We start from the raw sequence: 17806 nt of genomic DNA, 5'->3' as shown, positions 1-17806 counted from the left end.
ACAGATTCCAAACTGCCAGAAGCACGAGATGATAGGAAGCAATTTAGCAATGGAGCAATCACCTTGGACCTGTAGTTCCTTCTTCCTGTTAAGACCTCCGCAGCAGTACTGGACTTAGACATCAAAACTTTATTTATCCAGTCCCACGTATGGAATCCTTTTGGGTGTATTTTGAAAAATTTCCCACCACTTGCAATTTCCTGCTTCCCCTTTCTTGTGTTTGTATTCTCTAGTAGTTCACTCTCCCACATAGCGAAGGTCACTGTCTCACAATATAAAGATATAGACAGCTGGCTTTAAAGTAATGTACATCTGACTCCACGAGGCTTGTATCAACAAGCTCTGCTGTTAAAAAAGTAGCAGTCCCACAGATTTACTCATGCCTCTATTGGAAGGAGATTAAAAAAGTAGTCACCTTCTGCTTAAAAAATGAACATTTTTCTATGCCAAATGTTTCCTTTTTTTGCTGCCTCCCTCACAAAATATACCCATCTCAAACACGATGCTTGTCTTTGCTGAGAACTGCACAGGTGTAACACGCTAACAGACTCCTTCTCTGTCCTACTCTGCAAAAGTTGGCACTTATCTGTCTCCTTAAATGCCTTCTAACAAAACTACTTTCTGCTTGGAATCAGTGAAGAACTTGAGCTCACAGTCCTGTTCTGAAGTCAGAAAGGAAAATGCCTCTGCACAGCCAAGTGGTGCAAGTTCTCACAGGGACTTTCAGATAGAAAGGAATTTATTTCCTGAGAGTACCACTCATAGGAGGAAAGCCCCACTGTGCCAGTACTTGTAAATGCACCAAGAACGGCTGATATCTGGGGTGACATTAATCACTGACCTGTTAACTTTAGCCTGAGTCTCCCTTTTCTTTTTGTTCACCCCCTCATAGGGATTCTCCATTCAGGACTTCTCTCCCTCCCCTTAGCCTGGTGGTGGTGGTGCTCAGCCCCTCTTCCCTGGCAAAACAGAAATCATAGAATCATTAAGGCTGGAAAAGACCTCCACGGTCATCTAGTCCAGCCCTTCACCTACCACCAATATTTCCCTAGGAAACCAAGTCCTTAAGTATCACACCCACACAAGTTCTCTAACACCTTCAAGAATGGTGACTCCACCATGTCCCTGGGCAGCCTGTTCCAATGCATCACCACTCTTTCTGAGACATTTTTTTCTTAATATCCAATGTGAACATGCACTGGCACACTTAAGGCTGTTACCTTTCATTACCTGGGAGAAGAGGCTGACCCCTACCTCACTACAACCTTCTTTCAGGTCACTGTAGAGAGCAATGAGGTCTCCCCTGAGCTCCTCTTCTCCAGAATGAACAACCCCAGTTCCCCCAGCTGCTCTCCATAACTCCTGTGCTCCAGGCCCCTCACAGCTTTATTGCCCTTCTCTGGGCACACCCCAGCACTCTCAGGCCTTCTCCAAGTCATCACATGCCTCTCCTTCAGGAGCTTGTATCCACTGGGAGGTTTTTCAGATGCCTCTAGTCAGATGGTCAGTAAACAGGTACCCATGCACTAAATAATCTCTAGATCCCTCCCAGCTAAGTTAGTTTATCGTCTACCAGAAAAAAAGATATATTCTAGCCTTAAACTGAACAAACTCACTTTAAGTATCTTTTTGGGATTTTAAAAGAATAAATTAAAACAGAATAATAGCCTCACTACTTGACCTTTTATGTCCTGCTTGCACAATAGGCATTTACAATTTGTTACATTAACTTCTTGAGAAAGCACATGTGTCAGAGAACATTTTGGGAAGGCAATGGGACCTGCAGACCTGTCTCCCTGCATTTGTGTTGGTGAGGAAATCATTATCACGGGAGGAGGCTTTTCCTCTCAGTTGCTACCAACTGCTGTGCTTCAAATATGCAAATTGTCTGGTAGCTTTTGGAGCGTCCCCAGACTTTGAGAAATACGTGAGCATGGCATAGCACTGCATAGCAGCATTGTCCCAACTGTTTCAATGCTTGCATAACAACATGATAGAAGGCCACCTTGTATTCAGTGTGCTGTATTCAGTGTAAGATGTGTGGCTGTCTCCAAGACAACTGCAAGAGAAGATGAACATTTGTACCAATGACCAGTGTGATGTGTAGTCCATAAGAACTCAAGGTGAGAAATGTGCCAAACATCTGAGAGACTTCAAAAACTTAGCAACCACCACCATGTTACCTGCAAAACACCGTCAGTACATTATCCCTTCCTATCCATCTGCTATCAGATCTGTCATTCAGGGACCTGTTTACTTAAAAAAAAAAACAACAAAACCAACATAGCTTGACAAAGGAAGTACTTCCTGGAGACTACTGAGCAGAAACCTTGTAGATCCATGGAAGCAGAAGCAAGGATTTATCCTTGTGAAAATCCAGAGTAGCTGACACCACAAACTCAACCTTCAAGCTACGTTCATCACAATTTTGTTGGCTTTTTAGAACAGAAGGGCTAGAAATAAGAGAAAAATGCTGCATGTCTGAACTAGTGTAATTGCTGACTCCTATATGTAACGTAACATTAACTACTATAAAAGAGGTAGCGTTGAGCAGAATTTAATGGATTGAAAAAGGGTAAAAACTCTTGAATTCAAAGCCACCCCCAGAACTCCATGAAATCACTGTGCCCTTGTGCCCTAAGCTCATAGTCTCTGAATAACTTGCTCAGATATCATGAGGATAAATGTTTTGTTCCAAAATATATCAGTGTGGTTTCATAAATTCTCTCCGTTTCAAATTACAATGACAAATAGTTTTCCTTCTGGTAGAAAAATATGGTCAATAATCACCTGCCTCTTTCTAGGCAAGTTTTTTTTCCAGCACAGACACAGCAACAAAGGCAATAAGTCATCTTTGGGGAATTCATTGAGGAAAGCCAGCACATTTGAAGGAGACAGGCTTGTGACTGTAACTTGGTGCCTGCAATCTGAGGCTGTGTTTTCCCTAGGCTCACTTTTCCCATGAAATGCCTTGAATTTGAACTCAAGAATCCTGTTCGCAAGGAATTATCATTTCAACATCTAGCATCCAGTCATTTGAAATGTAGCAGTTTGCAGTCAGACAAAACGTTCAACACTGCTGAAGGATTTTCATGGGAAAAAAAGGTGGAATTACAGTCAGACATAAGGGAAGGCGATGTTAATGCATTGCCTGCAATATACATTGCAGGAAGTAAAAAAAAGCTCACATTGTGAGATATCAGCTCATAACTCATCTCTGAAGTCTTGCTTGTGGAGCATAGAGACAGGAAGAGTTCCTAGTGCCCCCAAGAAACACAGATAATGCACTTAAAAATGTGCAGCATGTACAACAGCTGTGCATTTAGATTGTTATAATAGTAAATTAAATAGTAAAGTAGTAAACCTTGGAAATGATCACTCCAGCTGGAGCTGGACTGAGATGGTAATCTTCTCAGATGCCCAGGAAAAAACAGGATCAGAGGAAGGTGGGGAAGAAAGGAGGGACAGAAAGAAGGGGAAAGGAATACAGACTGGCACTCTAGCTCAGCACTTTGGAAGCATACTCATTCTTTGTTTGCTATACTGTAAAGGTCAAAAGTTCATTGAAAAATAAGACTATCCTGGAGTTCCTAAGCATGCACTCATATGACAGTCCAGAAGTGTATCCAAGGACTGTCTCGCAGTGGAGGATGTGGTAAGCCCAGCATGAATGACCTGTTGAACTTCGGGTGTTTCAGAAAGCTTTCGAGTGTACTTATTTTTGTATGTTTGCTGGTAGAAAGACTGGAAAAAAAAAAAAAAAAGATCTTTGCTCTGAGGAGGGAAAGTTTTTCTTCTTTTACTTTTCAGCCTGGAGATGCAATCTACCCAAGAGATGAAAATGGAAAATTTATCTACCATGAGACAAATTTATGTGCCACTTGGGAGGTAAGCAAACACCATATCCATATATGCTTTAAAAAAAAAAACAAAAAACCAAAAAAAAACAACCACCCACCAAAAAAGACCAAAACCAACAGATCCTCATTCTCAGTTTTACTTGTGGCCTTCATAAGCAGAGCTGAGACATACTGACAGAGCAAATGGTTCAAATTCTACTAGCTTCATGGATAAATTTGACTCCTGTTTCTACAGACATTGCTTCTTGCCATCACTTCATTATTTTTTATAACAGAACAAAGTACAAAGTATTATTGAGATATCTGATGTCTGTACTCCTTTTTTTCAGCAAGCACATATTTGCTAGTTGATATACCTGTAGGTTCCCCCCTCCTTTTCCTCTCTTTTTTATCAGAACCCAAACAGCAGCAGAAAGTTGAAGCCCTGAAGGAGCAAGTGATTGGATCTTCCTCAAAAAAAGGAAATGTTTTTCCTTCAACATAAACCAGATTTTTTCCCTAAAGCTCATCATTTAAAAATAATAATAGTAATAATAATAATAATATTCATTTTTAAAGTTGCTATCAAAATAAGTTCACTCCCTTGTTAATTTAGTTAGAAGATGAGAATGTAAGAACATTCTGCTAAAGGAGCCTACGGGAAAATAGCATTTCCCCAGAAGACTGCATACTAAAATTGTGATGTGTGTTAGTTAAGATGTCATAAACCTCCTTACTGCCACTTAGTCTCAGGTGAGGCAGAAAGCGAGATCGGTGATTTTCTCACATTCCCACCTTTTGAAGCCTTAAATAACCTTTATTTCATAGCCAAAGATGTTCAGCATTCCTTCCACATCAAGTGAGCTGCAAAAGCATTGCTAATTCGGCACAGTTCACACCAAGAGAGTCACCACGGGCAGTTCCACATTCCACTTCAGCCTGCATTGCCCAGAACTGGATAGTCACATCCTAGTTAAGCTCCACTTGTTGTCTAGCAGATGAAGATAGAGAATGGATGAAATCCTGAGCAAAAGTTCAGAGTGGAAGAGATCCCGGGACCTTTTCTGGCAGCAAAGGCATCCAGTCGGAATCTCATGGGGCTCAGGACTCCCATATTAGCTGTTTATTTCCCCATCTGGAGCTGATGTAATAACTTCCCTTTTTCACAACTAGTTGTTCAAAACAGCAGCTGTCTGAACACTTCTAGCTGGCACTTTATTGTAAAGGATATACCGTAGAAGGTCTCTCTTTTCAGCAAAAAGGCTGAGGGAAGAATAGGTACTGGTGACTGCTTAAAAAAGAGAGCAACAATCAAAATAAACCTGGCTAAACTCAATCCACATAATTTCACTCTTTCAGCATGGTGCCAGCAAGGAAAAAAAAAAGTCTCCATATGACTGTATTTGCTGACTTGTCACTGAGTGATACAAAGCATATAGGGCCAACTAGAGGTCATCAAATACCTGGTGCCTCCTACCTCCCTGCTTTCAGCTCCTTCGAGACAGAAAAGTATAACAAAGCCTGCAGGAGGGGCAATGAGCTCCCCAGCTATGTCTGTGCTGCCTTGAACAGCCCCTAAATCACCTGTGTGCAGTTTCAGGAAGCAATGGGGAAGACTGTAGGAAAACGTAGGGAAGGAGCCTCTCTTAACAGCTTAGCAAATGAAGTTTAATGAAGAGGCATAGAGTGTTCATATCCAGCATTCACAAAGCTTTCTCAGCTATTGGGATTTGTTTGAGACATACAACACCTAAAATTTCCTTCTCCCACCTTTTTCTCCTACTTTGTGTTCTCAAATATAACCTGTCTGCTTTCCAGACAAATTCTACTTTCATGGGAAAACGTTAAGGTTTGGTCTGGAAAGCAAAACCAAAGTTTAAAACAGTGGAATAGCACCAGCCTTCATGATGATAGGACTGCTAGCTCTGCTACTGCAGGAGTTTTCCACACTTTCAAGAATGGGCTGGCTTCTACCTCTCCAAAATGCACACTTCAAGGAAGCAAGCCAGCATTTGAGATTCCACTAATCTTTGCTGTCTTTGCAGGCCATGGAAGCATGTAAAGACGCAGGCTTGGCAAAGTCTATTGGAGTATCCAATTTCAACCGCAGGCAGCTGGAGATGATCCTGAACAAGCCAGGACTTAAGCACAAGCCTGTCAGCAACCAGGTATGACCTCAAGCCAAGGGCAGCAGTACCACAGCAGTAGGGGAGATAGAGGCAACACAAAGCCTATGAAGTAGGGTGATGCTTTGCCACAGCTGCTGCCCTCTATCTAGTCACGCTTACTGGCTTGAAAATATTACTCGTCCTAAGCTCAAGTTAAAACTTGAATAACCACTCTTCTTATTTTTTCTGTCCCAGGACTATAAAATTCATGTTTCTGTGTCAAGCTGCATGGCCTCTGCAGTCTCTGCTATGTTCCTTACTTTGCATCCAAAAAGTTCCCAAGACAAACCATTTGGCGCTAACTAGTCCTCAGTGAAACCATGTTTACTTCAGCTGATGCTAATCCTAAACAACCCTAAATTTCAGAGACCCTGGATCACTCTAAACTTCCCATGTTTAACAGCCATTAGATGTAATTCCTTTCTCTCTTCTGCCTTTCCTGTAAGAATTTCAATAAAAGCTGGAGAAAAACATTAACTAAAAGGGGAAAAAATAATAAAGCAACCAACTGGAGCTGAATAAGCTTATGAAGATGATAGGTGTCATCCAAGTTAATCACAGTAGTAGGTCTCTGAGCTGGAGGGATGTGGCAGTGACCTATCCAAATGCTCAATACCTTTGAAAGGCATTTGGCAGCTCACTGTATTTTCTAGAAGTCACTGGGAAACTTTTCAGACTCATCTGGCACAGATGAGCATCCACATTAGCAGTATCAGAGGTCAGAGACCAGCTGGGACCAACTTCCTATCCCCAGTGTGTAGCCTGGAGGGCCGAAGTTGGCACAGGGAAGGACAGACTGAAAGAGGAAGAAACTCCAGCACCCTTCATTGGTACTAACATTGCCAGTGGCTGCAAAATGCAGCTGCTGCTCATTGAGTGCCCCTAGGACTGCACTGAGCATTTCTACTGCTTCATGGGGTCAAGAAAAACTGGGCAAAATATTAAGCTCAGATTAAGGCAGGCAGACAGAAAGCGTAGATGTGCCAGCCATCTCCAGACTGCTTTCAAACACAGGTTTCTCTGTCACCTTGTAGATATCCCTTTCCCAGAGTGTGAGAGCACTTCCAGAAAATCCCTTCCTGTAAGGAAATTAAGGACAATATTCACAGTATAAGAGGGCAAAGCTCATAACGAGATCATACCCACTGTGGAAATCTCTCACCTCTTGCATATACCTGCTCACTTCTCTATACAGGACAGCTTCTGTCAACACTTACCCTAAAAATGGCATCACATTAGCCATGCTGAAAAGACAGAGAACCAGTGATCTGACCTATATGAGACTGGTTGCCTTCTCAGCCTAGTCAGTCTCCCTCACCTCCACCTCCCCACTTAGTGCTGCCTTTCCATTGAGACCAATACAAATGCCCTACAGCCAAATTACAATCATAGATCACAGAATCACAGAATCACAGAATTACCCGGGTTGGAAGGGACCTCAAGGATCATGTAGTTCCAACCCCCCTGCCTAGCAGGGCCAACAAACATACACATTTACTAGATCAGGTTGCCCAGGGCCCTGTCCAACCTGGTCTTGAACACCTCCAAGGACGGGGCATCCACAACGTCACTGGGCAGCCTGTTCCAGGACCTAACCACCCTTCTAGTAAAGAACTTACCCCTAACATCCAACCTAAATCTTCCCTCCTTCAACTTAAAACCATTTCCCCTAGTCCTGCTATTATCAGCCCTTTCGAAGAGTTTACTCCCCTCCTGGGAGTAAGTTCCCTTCAGGTATTGAAAGGCTGCAATGAGGTCACCTCGCAACCTTCTCTTCTCCAGATGTTGATCTGCTGCCCACCAGAAAAAAATAAATAAAAAGTCCATCACCCGGCAGTATACCATTAGAATTCTAATCAAATTTCCATACTCATTAACTTATGTATATCCTTTCCTGAAAGCCAAGAAGTCATATTTAATCTGTAGCACTTACAAATACTGCAATATCATCTGCTTCCATATCTGGTCTTACTGATTAAACATTCTTTCTATGTTACTTTTGTAGGTTGAATGCCATCCCTATTTCACCCAACCCAAACTCCTAGAATATTGCAGGCAACACGACATTGTTATTGTTGGGTACAGTCCATTGGGAACCTCAAGGGATGAAACATGGTAAGCACCCATCTTACTCTCCAATAGCAGTGCCATCGTCCTGGAGAGAAATAAGTCTCCACTGATGGATCTGGGCGAAATGCCTTTTCAGAGTAGTTTTGAACTTGAGTGTCTAAATATTATAGTTGTGAATGTAAATTTGTAACATTCCTGATGCGTGTTGTCATCAAAAGTGCCAGGTGCCTATATGGGAGGTCTCCTTAGGACTCCTCTGCTGGAAAGAGACTGTGGAAGTCTCTACTGAGGTAGCAGAAAATAAATCTATGTTAGGAAATGATATAAGAAGTTTCTTTTGAGAGTCAAAGCTTCTCTTCCATCATTCACAGTATTGTCTAAAGGTGCAATATTCTGCCCATGAATGAGTAGATGCCTGTATGTTTTAACATACAAAAATAGTGAGACTATGTTTTTCCTCAATTCTCTTACAGGGTAAATGTATCCTCCCCTCCTTTACTGGAGGATCCTGTGTTGAATGCCATTGGCAAAAAGTACAATAAGACAGCTGCACAGGTTGCATTGCGTTTCAACATGCAGCGAGGAGTGGTGGTCATCCCAAAAAGCTTCAATCCGCAACGCATCAGAGAGAATTTTCAGGTAAATTTTCACTCTGATGGTACAGAAAAGAATCCATTTACTCTAAATTAGAATAGAAATAGATGGGAAAACTGCCTTTCGTAGGGGCTATTTTGTGGCTACAGACACAAATCTTGACCAACGTCAGTTTGATTCTTTTTGACACCATCAATTAATAGCACTATAGTATGACAATACCAGAGCAGAACAGAGAAAGAATTCTAGTTCCCACTACTGCACTGAGCAGCACAAGTGAAACAAAGACACTTGGTAGATCCATAGCCCAAGAATGGCTGGCTGGAGGTATTCAGCTATCACCGACCTGTTCTGACTCATCTTCATCTACGGAGTGGTATTACTGGGAAAGGGAAGGTGCTATATATGGGCATGCCAAAAAGGCTTATAACCAAACTACCTGAAAACAACTGGCTCGACCACTCCATCCACTCCAAAATTAGTGGAAGTATTTTTCCCTGTGTCCCTTCCCTCTACCCACACTGCTATCCACTTTCTCTGGCAATGTATTCCATTCAAAGCTAACGGCCCAGTACATGCCAGACTATCTCTCTCTTCTTGGAGAAGTGAATAAGTTCAGTCACATTTGATTACACATGCCCTCAAGATGTCCATACAAATGCAAGCAGGTATGGATTTGGGAAGAAGAAAGGGGAGGACTTTTACTGGACTTCTGAAATCTGGAACATTACCTGTGACAAGATATTCTAACTTATTCTGAATGTTTTCTTCCAATAGATCTTTGACTTCTCTCTCACCGAGAAAGAGATGAAAGAAATTGAAGCCCTGAACAAAAATGTTCGTTACGTGGAACTTTTAATGTAAGTCCGGGATGAGTCTTAAGTTCTCACCAAACACTCTTTTATGAGAAGATTTAAAAAGAAAACACTTCCTATTAATATTATTATTTTATAATCAACCTTACATTAAGATAGAACTTTGAAGAAGGAGCTTTTCAATGCAGTCTGAAAAAACCTCAGACCATTCACAAAAATAAGCTTGCAACACTTGCTGAAAGTTCAGATTCCAAGTGCCCACCCAGAAGATGATGTCTGTTTCTGGCTATTCCATCTCTACAACTCCTTACTCACTATGTGTTGAGACAGCTATCTCAGCCAGTCACAAGCTATAGTATTGACCATGTTTAACCACCAGTGTGAATACCAGCTCTGATATTCAAATAGGAGTACTTTCTTGTCTTTCCACTCCTTCCCAACTTCTCTCTCAGTGCTCAGCATGCATTCATGTTTGCAAATATTACTGCTTATGAATTGTAGCCCTACTGTTTCCGGAGACAATTTATCCTAAAATGATGCATAGAAGAATAATTAAGAGCAATACTATAAACAATAAAAATATGCAGTAGGGAGCTAGTTTAAGAAGAGATCTGCTCCTTTTCCCTTAGTATATCTTTTCCCAGTATATCTTTGGCCTTCTTGGCCACAAGACCACACTACTGGCTCACAGACAACCTGCTGTCAATCAGGATACCCTAGTCATTCTTCACAGAGATCCTTTCAAGCAGATCAGCCCCAGCTCATACTGATGCAGATTGTTATTGCTCCCCAGGTGTAGGATTGTAAAACTGCCCTTTTGGAACTTCACAAGGATCCTCTGCTCAACTCTCCAACTTGTCCAGGTCTTGCTGAATGGCACACAGCCTTCTGGTGTGTCAGCTACTCCTCCCAGCTTCATATCATCAGCAAGCCTGATGAGTTCCCATTCTATCCCTTTATTCAGGTCTTTGATGAAGATGTTAAACAAGATGAAACCCAGTACTGAACCCTGGGGAACACTCCTAGCTATAGGTCTCCAACTAAACTCGGCACCACTGATCACAAACCTCTGAGCTCTGCCAGTCAGCCAGTTTTCAGTTCATCTCACTGTTCACTCGTCTATCCCATATTTCCTAAGCTTACCAGTAGGGATGTTATGGGAGACAGAGTCAAAAGCTTTGTTAAAGTCAAGGTACACAACATCCACTGCTCTCCCCTCATCTACCCAACTGGTCACAGTGTCACAGAAGGCTACCAGATCAGTCATGTGTGATTTCTCCTTGATAAATACATGTTAACTACTACTCTTAACCTTTTTTAATTCCACTTGCTTGGAGGTAACATCCAGAATAAGTTGTTCTATCACCTTCCCAAGGACAGAGGTGAGGCTGACCCTCCTGTAGTTTCCCAGCTTCTCCGTCTTGCTATTTCCGAAGACTGGAGTGACCTTGACTTTCCTCCAGTCTTCAGACACCTCTCCTATTCTCATGTTGAGTTCTATCCACTTGTACAAAAAGGAGAAAGCCACAAAGCTTGTTTAACTGCTAGACCACTTCCTAATTCATTTCTTGCTGCTTATGATCTAAATCTTAAAATCACAAAGTAGTTTATCAGGTTGCACTGCCCTAGAAGGCTCAGGCTGACCCAAATCTCTTTTGGAGAGAAAGGCCATTTGTTTTACCTTGAACTTAAGAGTATCTACAATTTAAGAGCAAAATATTCTTTCCCCTTTTTAGGGCACTCAGTGTGTAGCCAATTGCTGAAGGGATTCACGTCCATGTACTTCTCTTGTTACCTTGAGTCATCTACATCTTGCTAAACTGTAGTGCGCTCAAGCACTAATAATAATGAAAAGCAGGACACTAGCATCAATATCTCTCTAAAATGTCAACTGTTGCTCAAAAGATAAGGGAAATGTTGCAAAGGAAGAAATAAACCACGTACCATGATAAACATGACAGGAAATGTTAACTAAGTTAAAAGCATCATAATAGAGTTCATCTTTCACATTTAAGCTCTGCAGTGTGCTCTGAAGCTTAGTTTCAGAAAACTTAAATTAACCTTCCATTAATTAGCAGCACTTAGTTCCAAGAAGCTTCTCACAAATGGCCTAGCAAATTCTTATGTGAGTTTTGGTTGAAAATTGTTTGATTTTACAAGGCCAGGTTAAGTTAGGACATAATTTAACCATCATTTAACTTTTGTTAGTGAGAATATACATTAAAAGTAGCCCTGGTTCAGAAAAAGCCTTTTCCAGAAGCAAAATTAGAGGAGGTAAATGCCCATGGGAAGAGAACTTTCAAGGTCACCAATCCGAAGCTAACACATGAGATGTTTTGATTTATTAGACTAAATTTGGTCACAGGAGGCTACTGGGACAAGGAAAGCAGCATGTATGGGATAGACACTGGCAACTCTCTTTTTCGAAGAAGTGGCATGTACAGTCTGGCCTCAATTTAAAAAAAATAACTTATTAGAAAAGTAACTTTGCTCTGTATGGAGCAATTAAACCTGTATCTGCCCACTAGCACTAAAGCGTCTGGAATTGATAGTACAACAGATGACTTGCAAGCCTAGACAGATGCCTTATTTTATCCAGAAAAAGATACTTGAGAAGGTCGAACTACCATATAGAAAAATTTCTGGTTAGCCAGCATCGTGGAGAGCCTTCCACTGTTGCAATGCAAACTCCAGCAAATGGAAAAATACGACTTTCCCATGGCTCCAACAGTTATCAGCTGCCATGTTCAAATCTTTTGTTCTGATGGTGTGAGTAAGCCCATCGGAACAGGATATCACACTAACTGGAGTGAGCTGCAAGTTAGACATCTGAGAAGATAAAGAAAAAAATGGAGACAAGAGTAGCCCAGGAAATCTTAGTCTGAAATGGTTTCTTCCCTTGAGAAATTTAGAAGTATTTTTTGGCAAGTTTTACATTAATCGATCTGCCGAATTTCTTTTGTCCTCCCAAATTATGCTATGGACATTCTTCCTTACCAGTTATTCCAAGCTATCTTCTCTCCTTTGAGTGAATAATTTTGGCACACAAGAGGACTCTGGTCTTTGAACACACGTGACCTGAGTAGAAAGAATGCTCCATGGATGGAAACTAGATATTATAGCAGTGGTGGCTGAGAGACTGTCAAATTATGCTGAAAACAAAACATGACAAAGTGGTTTTTTTGAGCCATCTCAATCTGTTAATGTGTAAACAATTCATCTTGGCTGAATATCAGAATGAAATGTTTTGACACAACCAATTCAAAATGCTTGATGTCTTCCAGTCAGTTAACTTCAATATTGTGAAATGTATCCTTCCCAAATTGGAACGATTCACATATGGGATAAATGCCAGTATTTGTTGTGCTATGTTGTAAGGCAAGGCAACCAGCTGCCATGGTGCACCTGAGAGAGTTTGTCAGAAACTCTAGATTTTGCTAGTGGAAAATGTCTGTCAAGCCAGGACTTGTGGTTTAGCACCATCTTCTAAAATAAATAAAAATAAAAAACATTAAAACCCACACTTCCTCACTCAACTACCTCTTTCTTAAGTTGGCCATTAACAGACAGACAGTGTTCACCCTCAGAACTTACCTCTTACCTTTTATAATGTTCCAGGACCATGCATCTTCCTTGAATATGCAGTGTTTAAGATAGAGTCTTAAGTGCCCCTAGCATCGCTACATGCAGCCATGACTACTCCTTTCTTTCCTGAAAGGAGTCATCCCAAAGCTTCTATGAACACTCTGTTACTGGTGTTATTAATCTAGCAGTGCATCTGCACTTCAGCTGAACTAGTGAATTTTGAGGAACAGGGACAGCCAGACTTAGCCTAGATATGGCAGCCACTTGAAGAAATGGCTAACTAGTCCAAGATCTGAAATGTTATCTACAGACCTCAAAAATGGTCCTTCACTATCCTCTCCTTAAATGCACAGGTGTACTCTGTCTGTTCTGCAGGGAAGATTATTCAGGGCAGGCAGTATCAGAATCGGCAGAACAGTCTTCCTATAAGTCTTCCCCTCTTTAGGGAAGAGTTTTGCTAGTCACAGTATGAATACACCAGTGCTGTGATATCCCGGGAGGCTCACTTATTCAATATGATCTCTCCACAGGTGGCGTGACCATCCAGAATATCCCTTCAGTGATGAATACTGAAAACAAAGCGTCCAGGCAGGTTCCTAATCCAACATCATACTTGGCTAAAAGAGACCCAATGTTTGGTGCTTCCTTTTTCTGGGAGACTGTTCAAATCAGCATTAAAACTATGAATTCTACCTCTTGTTGTCTTATCAGTTGGTTTTTTATGTTGAAAAGCAGATCTGTGTAAGCTGGCAAGTCTAGTTTTTTAGCCTAGTAGGTTTCAATACCATAAACACTGAATTTGCAAAGCTGACAACAAATAAAACTGAACATCTCCCAAGATGAAACTCATTCATTCAAGCCAAACAGTCTTCATTCAAGGGCACATTCTCCAACAAATCTGAAACAAGACTTTCTGCTTTAGTAGATATAAAGCAGCATCACACTGTTTCACAGCTCAAGAGAAAGTTAGAAGCAGGGAGCTAATAGTATTTCAAGTTTGTGTACATGTAAATTTAAGCATCCGTCAGTACATGGAGTGAAGCATATTTTACCCTGACCAGATTATTTGACACTACATTCAACAAGTTCAGACCCAAACACATAAACATGTTCATTTTCGTTCTACCTCATCTGAGGAGCCTCAGTGAGTCACAGATCAGTCTGGTTTCACATTTGAGCTACTATGCAAGGATGGTATTGCATAGCATGCTGCAAATGCATCTCATAGCCATCCTGGATCCAGCACTTTTGTAAGTACTTTGCAAGAGCTTTGTCTCCTTAAGTTAAAATTCCAGGACCTTCTTTCTTGTTCCATAAGCTGTGATTCACAAAAGAAAATTCCTACTTTGGAGTTCTTGCAGTCTTTTAGCTTCTGGGCAAGAAAATTCTGAATTTGTAAGCTAAGTTTTATATTAGGAGAATGGTGTCTTTGTTAAATACCACTTTTGACCATGCTTTGAGATCAGAGAATGAACAGGTCCATGAAGGAGGTAGAGACAGAAGGAACTAGGCTGAAGCCTAGACATTTCCTTTTATCTTGTCCTCAGCGGTCTGTAACACACGGACAAAAGTATAGACACCAGCATGAAGATGACTAACTCCTACAGCACGAAATTCTCTTTCGGAACAGCTGTTTGCTACAGTAATTCCCAGAAAGAACAGGCAGCTCTTCCAAATGGATCTGGTGCCAGGCCAGCCCAACGAGCTCAGTGGTTGCCTCTAGAGAGGCCAGACCCCCATGACCCCTCATAGGGTCATATAGCCTTTACATATCATTTACAGATCCATTTATAAAACTGTGACAGCAAAGGCATATTCTCTATGCTTCAGGTTATCCAAGGGCAATTCACATTTTGTTCCATTACATACTTGGACCACATAGGATAGACCTGAGGAGGAGAAGGAACAGATACATTCAGTCTTCTGGTGTCACATCATACCCAAGGTCAGGTGGAGCTCTGTGGGCAGAACCACCATCACAGCCCAACTTTGCCACTCACAAGAGATGAGGGCCTGGTCAAAATCCAAGCAAAAAATGTAGAGTGCCAAAGGGGGGCAGGATAGAGGGGAGACAGGACAACAGTAACCACCATACCTAACATAATTCCAGTTACTACATAAGCACAAGCCTTAAATAGAGCTATCAGGGCTCAGCTACTGAACAGTAGCACTGTACAAACTTTAGCACTGTAACTTGACCAGGTGCAGGTCTCTGGCCACAGCCAACATTCAGGCCTTGGCAAAGGTCGTTTTATACACTGCAAATGTCAGCTAAATGCCCAGCTTAAATGTTCATACTGGCTTCTTCTCAGCTATCTGCCCTTCCTGACATCCTCTCCCAAAAGTTAAGCACAGCCCTGGGTTCTAATAGAGCTCCTTCATGCAACCTAGTAAATGTGAGTAAAGACAATGGTACACTGAAGTCTCTCTAACGGGAAAAACCCTACAGTCAAGCCCTCAATAAGGACTAAGTGAACAGACAGGATGAAGTGTGAGAGCTTGTCTGGCCCAAGCAATGCCAGCATATCCCTTTCCCCGCTGCTTCCCTCGTCACTATTTTAATAAGGCTCTCCTCTGCATTGTCTAGTTTGAATCCAATGACAAATATTCAGCTTCTTCCCAGGGGCACATGCTCCCATACTCATTTCCATCAGTTATGAAACTGCCTCTGACGTCTAGCCTAGTTTTTCCCTTCACTTTGCTCAGTTTCAGACCATTGCTCCCCATTGTTCTCCATCTTACTCTACAAATAAAGGGCTCAAAGGAGGGAAAATAAACAAGCAGATGGGGGCTTGGGAAACACATTCCACCAGCCACTACACAAAGAGAGAGGATAAAAACAAAAAAAAAAAGAAAAAAAAAGAAAAAAAAAAAAGAAAAAAGAAGAGACAGACCTAGGCCCCAGCCCCACATCCAATCTGCTTCCATCTGGCAAACTGAAGTACACTGAGAGCATTGTGTGGTGTGAACCACATCAGTCAGTGCTGCCCACTGCCCAGCTCCAACCAGAAAGCCAAGCACGGGAGGCTCCAGCTGCTGCTACTCTAATAGTAATTGCACATGGCAAGTGTAGATCAAAAATTACACTGGGAAAACTCACTTGCTGTTACCATAAGTAACCTGAGTAGTTAGCAACTCTTCCTGTAGCTGCAAAGTGAAATGAAATCCAGGCCAAAGAAGACTAAAAAAGCACATGCATCATAAAGCTAGAGGAAAGCATGAAGGTGGAGAAGAAAGTGACATGTTGGAATGAGATTCAAAATGCTCATTTCACTTGTGACCTAAACAGAAAACACATTTGCCTTTTAGACTAGAGTAATCAGCACACAGTTAGGTATTAAGGCAAGTTTTCTGTTAATTGATTCTCAGCAGTGCCATATTTCAGTCCTTCCCAACTTCCTACTCCCCTGGAGCAAAAACCCCAGCTTATAAAGGGCTCTGAGAGTCCAAAAACCAAAAGAGTTCGTTTTAATTTTTCAGTGCCAGACAGACTCCTCAGGGAACCTTAACTCAACATGCATGAGCAACAGTCACAACAGGACAACACATTGCAAATAAAATGTAAAGCAGAACCAAATGGTAATAAAATAATGATAAAAAAATAAATAAAAAAGGCAAAGAAAGAGGTGGAAATAAAAACACACGTGTGTACACACATGCAGCACAGAAGGCACAGCTCAAAGCTACTCAGTTTTTCTCTCTGTAGACTGTAAAACTACCTGGATGGAGGCCTCAGATCAGTCCACATTCACTGAATATAGCAAAGGCAAAATGCTGCTTTGGGACAAATCTGCACTCAAATACAAGTGACATGAGAGCTCATGATGTAGAGCAAGTTTCAGAGTAGCCTTGTACATAACAAAAAGGCATCTCTGCTACTGCAGGCTATTTAGGACACTGGATAGGATTCAACTAAAATTTAAGCATATGAAAAATCAGGAGCCACTCTGCTCTCTCAAGGTTCACACCAGTACAGGGAAACAAAACAGAGGCCCCAGGCTCTTGATGCAAGAAAACCCATCCTTTTACACTTCCCCAGTTAAGTCCAGCAAACGCAGTCCACCCAAGACAGGGTAGACTCTGGGGAAAGCTTGCACAGCACTCTGTCTCCAGAACTCTGCTTTGTTCTCCATTGATTCATAGTCAAAAAACTTCAAAAAGGAAACTCCAGCATTTGGAAAGGTTCTTCTAAGTCACAGATCAGAAATTCATACTCCTTATCAACAAGCCAGTGCTACCCCCTGGTCCCCTAGGAGGTACAGTCATCTCAAGATAAGCAGAAGAAAAAACATAGAAGGAAAGCAAACAGTCTAGTATGTCACATACTACAAATATCCATGCCATTGAGAATTTCTGCTTTATTATTTTTCTATTTCTTTTTCTAGACCTAGCATTTAAAGCAAAGCAACACTGAAATTTCTGAAATTTTCCCCAGCAAACTAGAGCTCTCCACTTCAGAGACCATCAAGTTGCTTGGCTCATTCCCATGCTCAAGAATGGCTCTGCTTGGCATGCAAGACTTGGAGGCAATAAAAGTGTTATCAGAGCATGGCTGAAAGGCAGCAAGTGAGGGGAACATCATAGCTCCATTCACTCAGCGGTTAAAGTACAGAAGTGATGCAGCAAGTCAGGTTTGTTATGGAGGCTTAAACCTACACAGAATCATAGAATCACCAAGGTTGGAAAAGACCTAAAAGATCATCCAGTCCAACCATTCACCTATTACTAATAGCTC

At 41.6% G+C, this 17806-nt stretch overlaps 1 protein-coding gene across 1 annotated transcript in view; it reads left to right on the top strand.

Moving 5' to 3' along the window:
• The window catches only part of AKR1D1 (aldo-keto reductase family 1 member D1), a 34928-nt gene extending 21165 nt beyond the window's left edge, over positions 1-13763 (top strand). The window contains exons 4-9 of the mRNA XM_015867119.2: positions 3811-3888; positions 5885-6007; positions 8013-8122; positions 8551-8716; positions 9449-9531; positions 13602-13763. Coding sequence (XP_015722605.1) covers positions 3811-3888; positions 5885-6007; positions 8013-8122; positions 8551-8716; positions 9449-9531; positions 13602-13644 — 603 coding nt within the window. The 3' untranslated portion in view covers positions 13645-13763. The remainder of the gene's footprint in view (positions 1-3810; positions 3889-5884; positions 6008-8012; positions 8123-8550; positions 8717-9448; positions 9532-13601) is intronic.
• Positions 13764-17806: the final 4043 nt, after the last annotated feature.

Source organism: Coturnix japonica, chromosome 1 (genome assembly GCF_054131305.1).
Source record: "Coturnix japonica strain WE chromosome 1, WE-NBRP24, whole genome shotgun sequence".
Lineage (NCBI taxonomy): Eukaryota > Metazoa > Chordata > Aves > Galliformes > Phasianidae > Coturnix > Coturnix japonica.
Note: the sequence above shows the minus strand (reverse complement) of the source record. Positions and strands in the feature narration are given on the sequence as shown.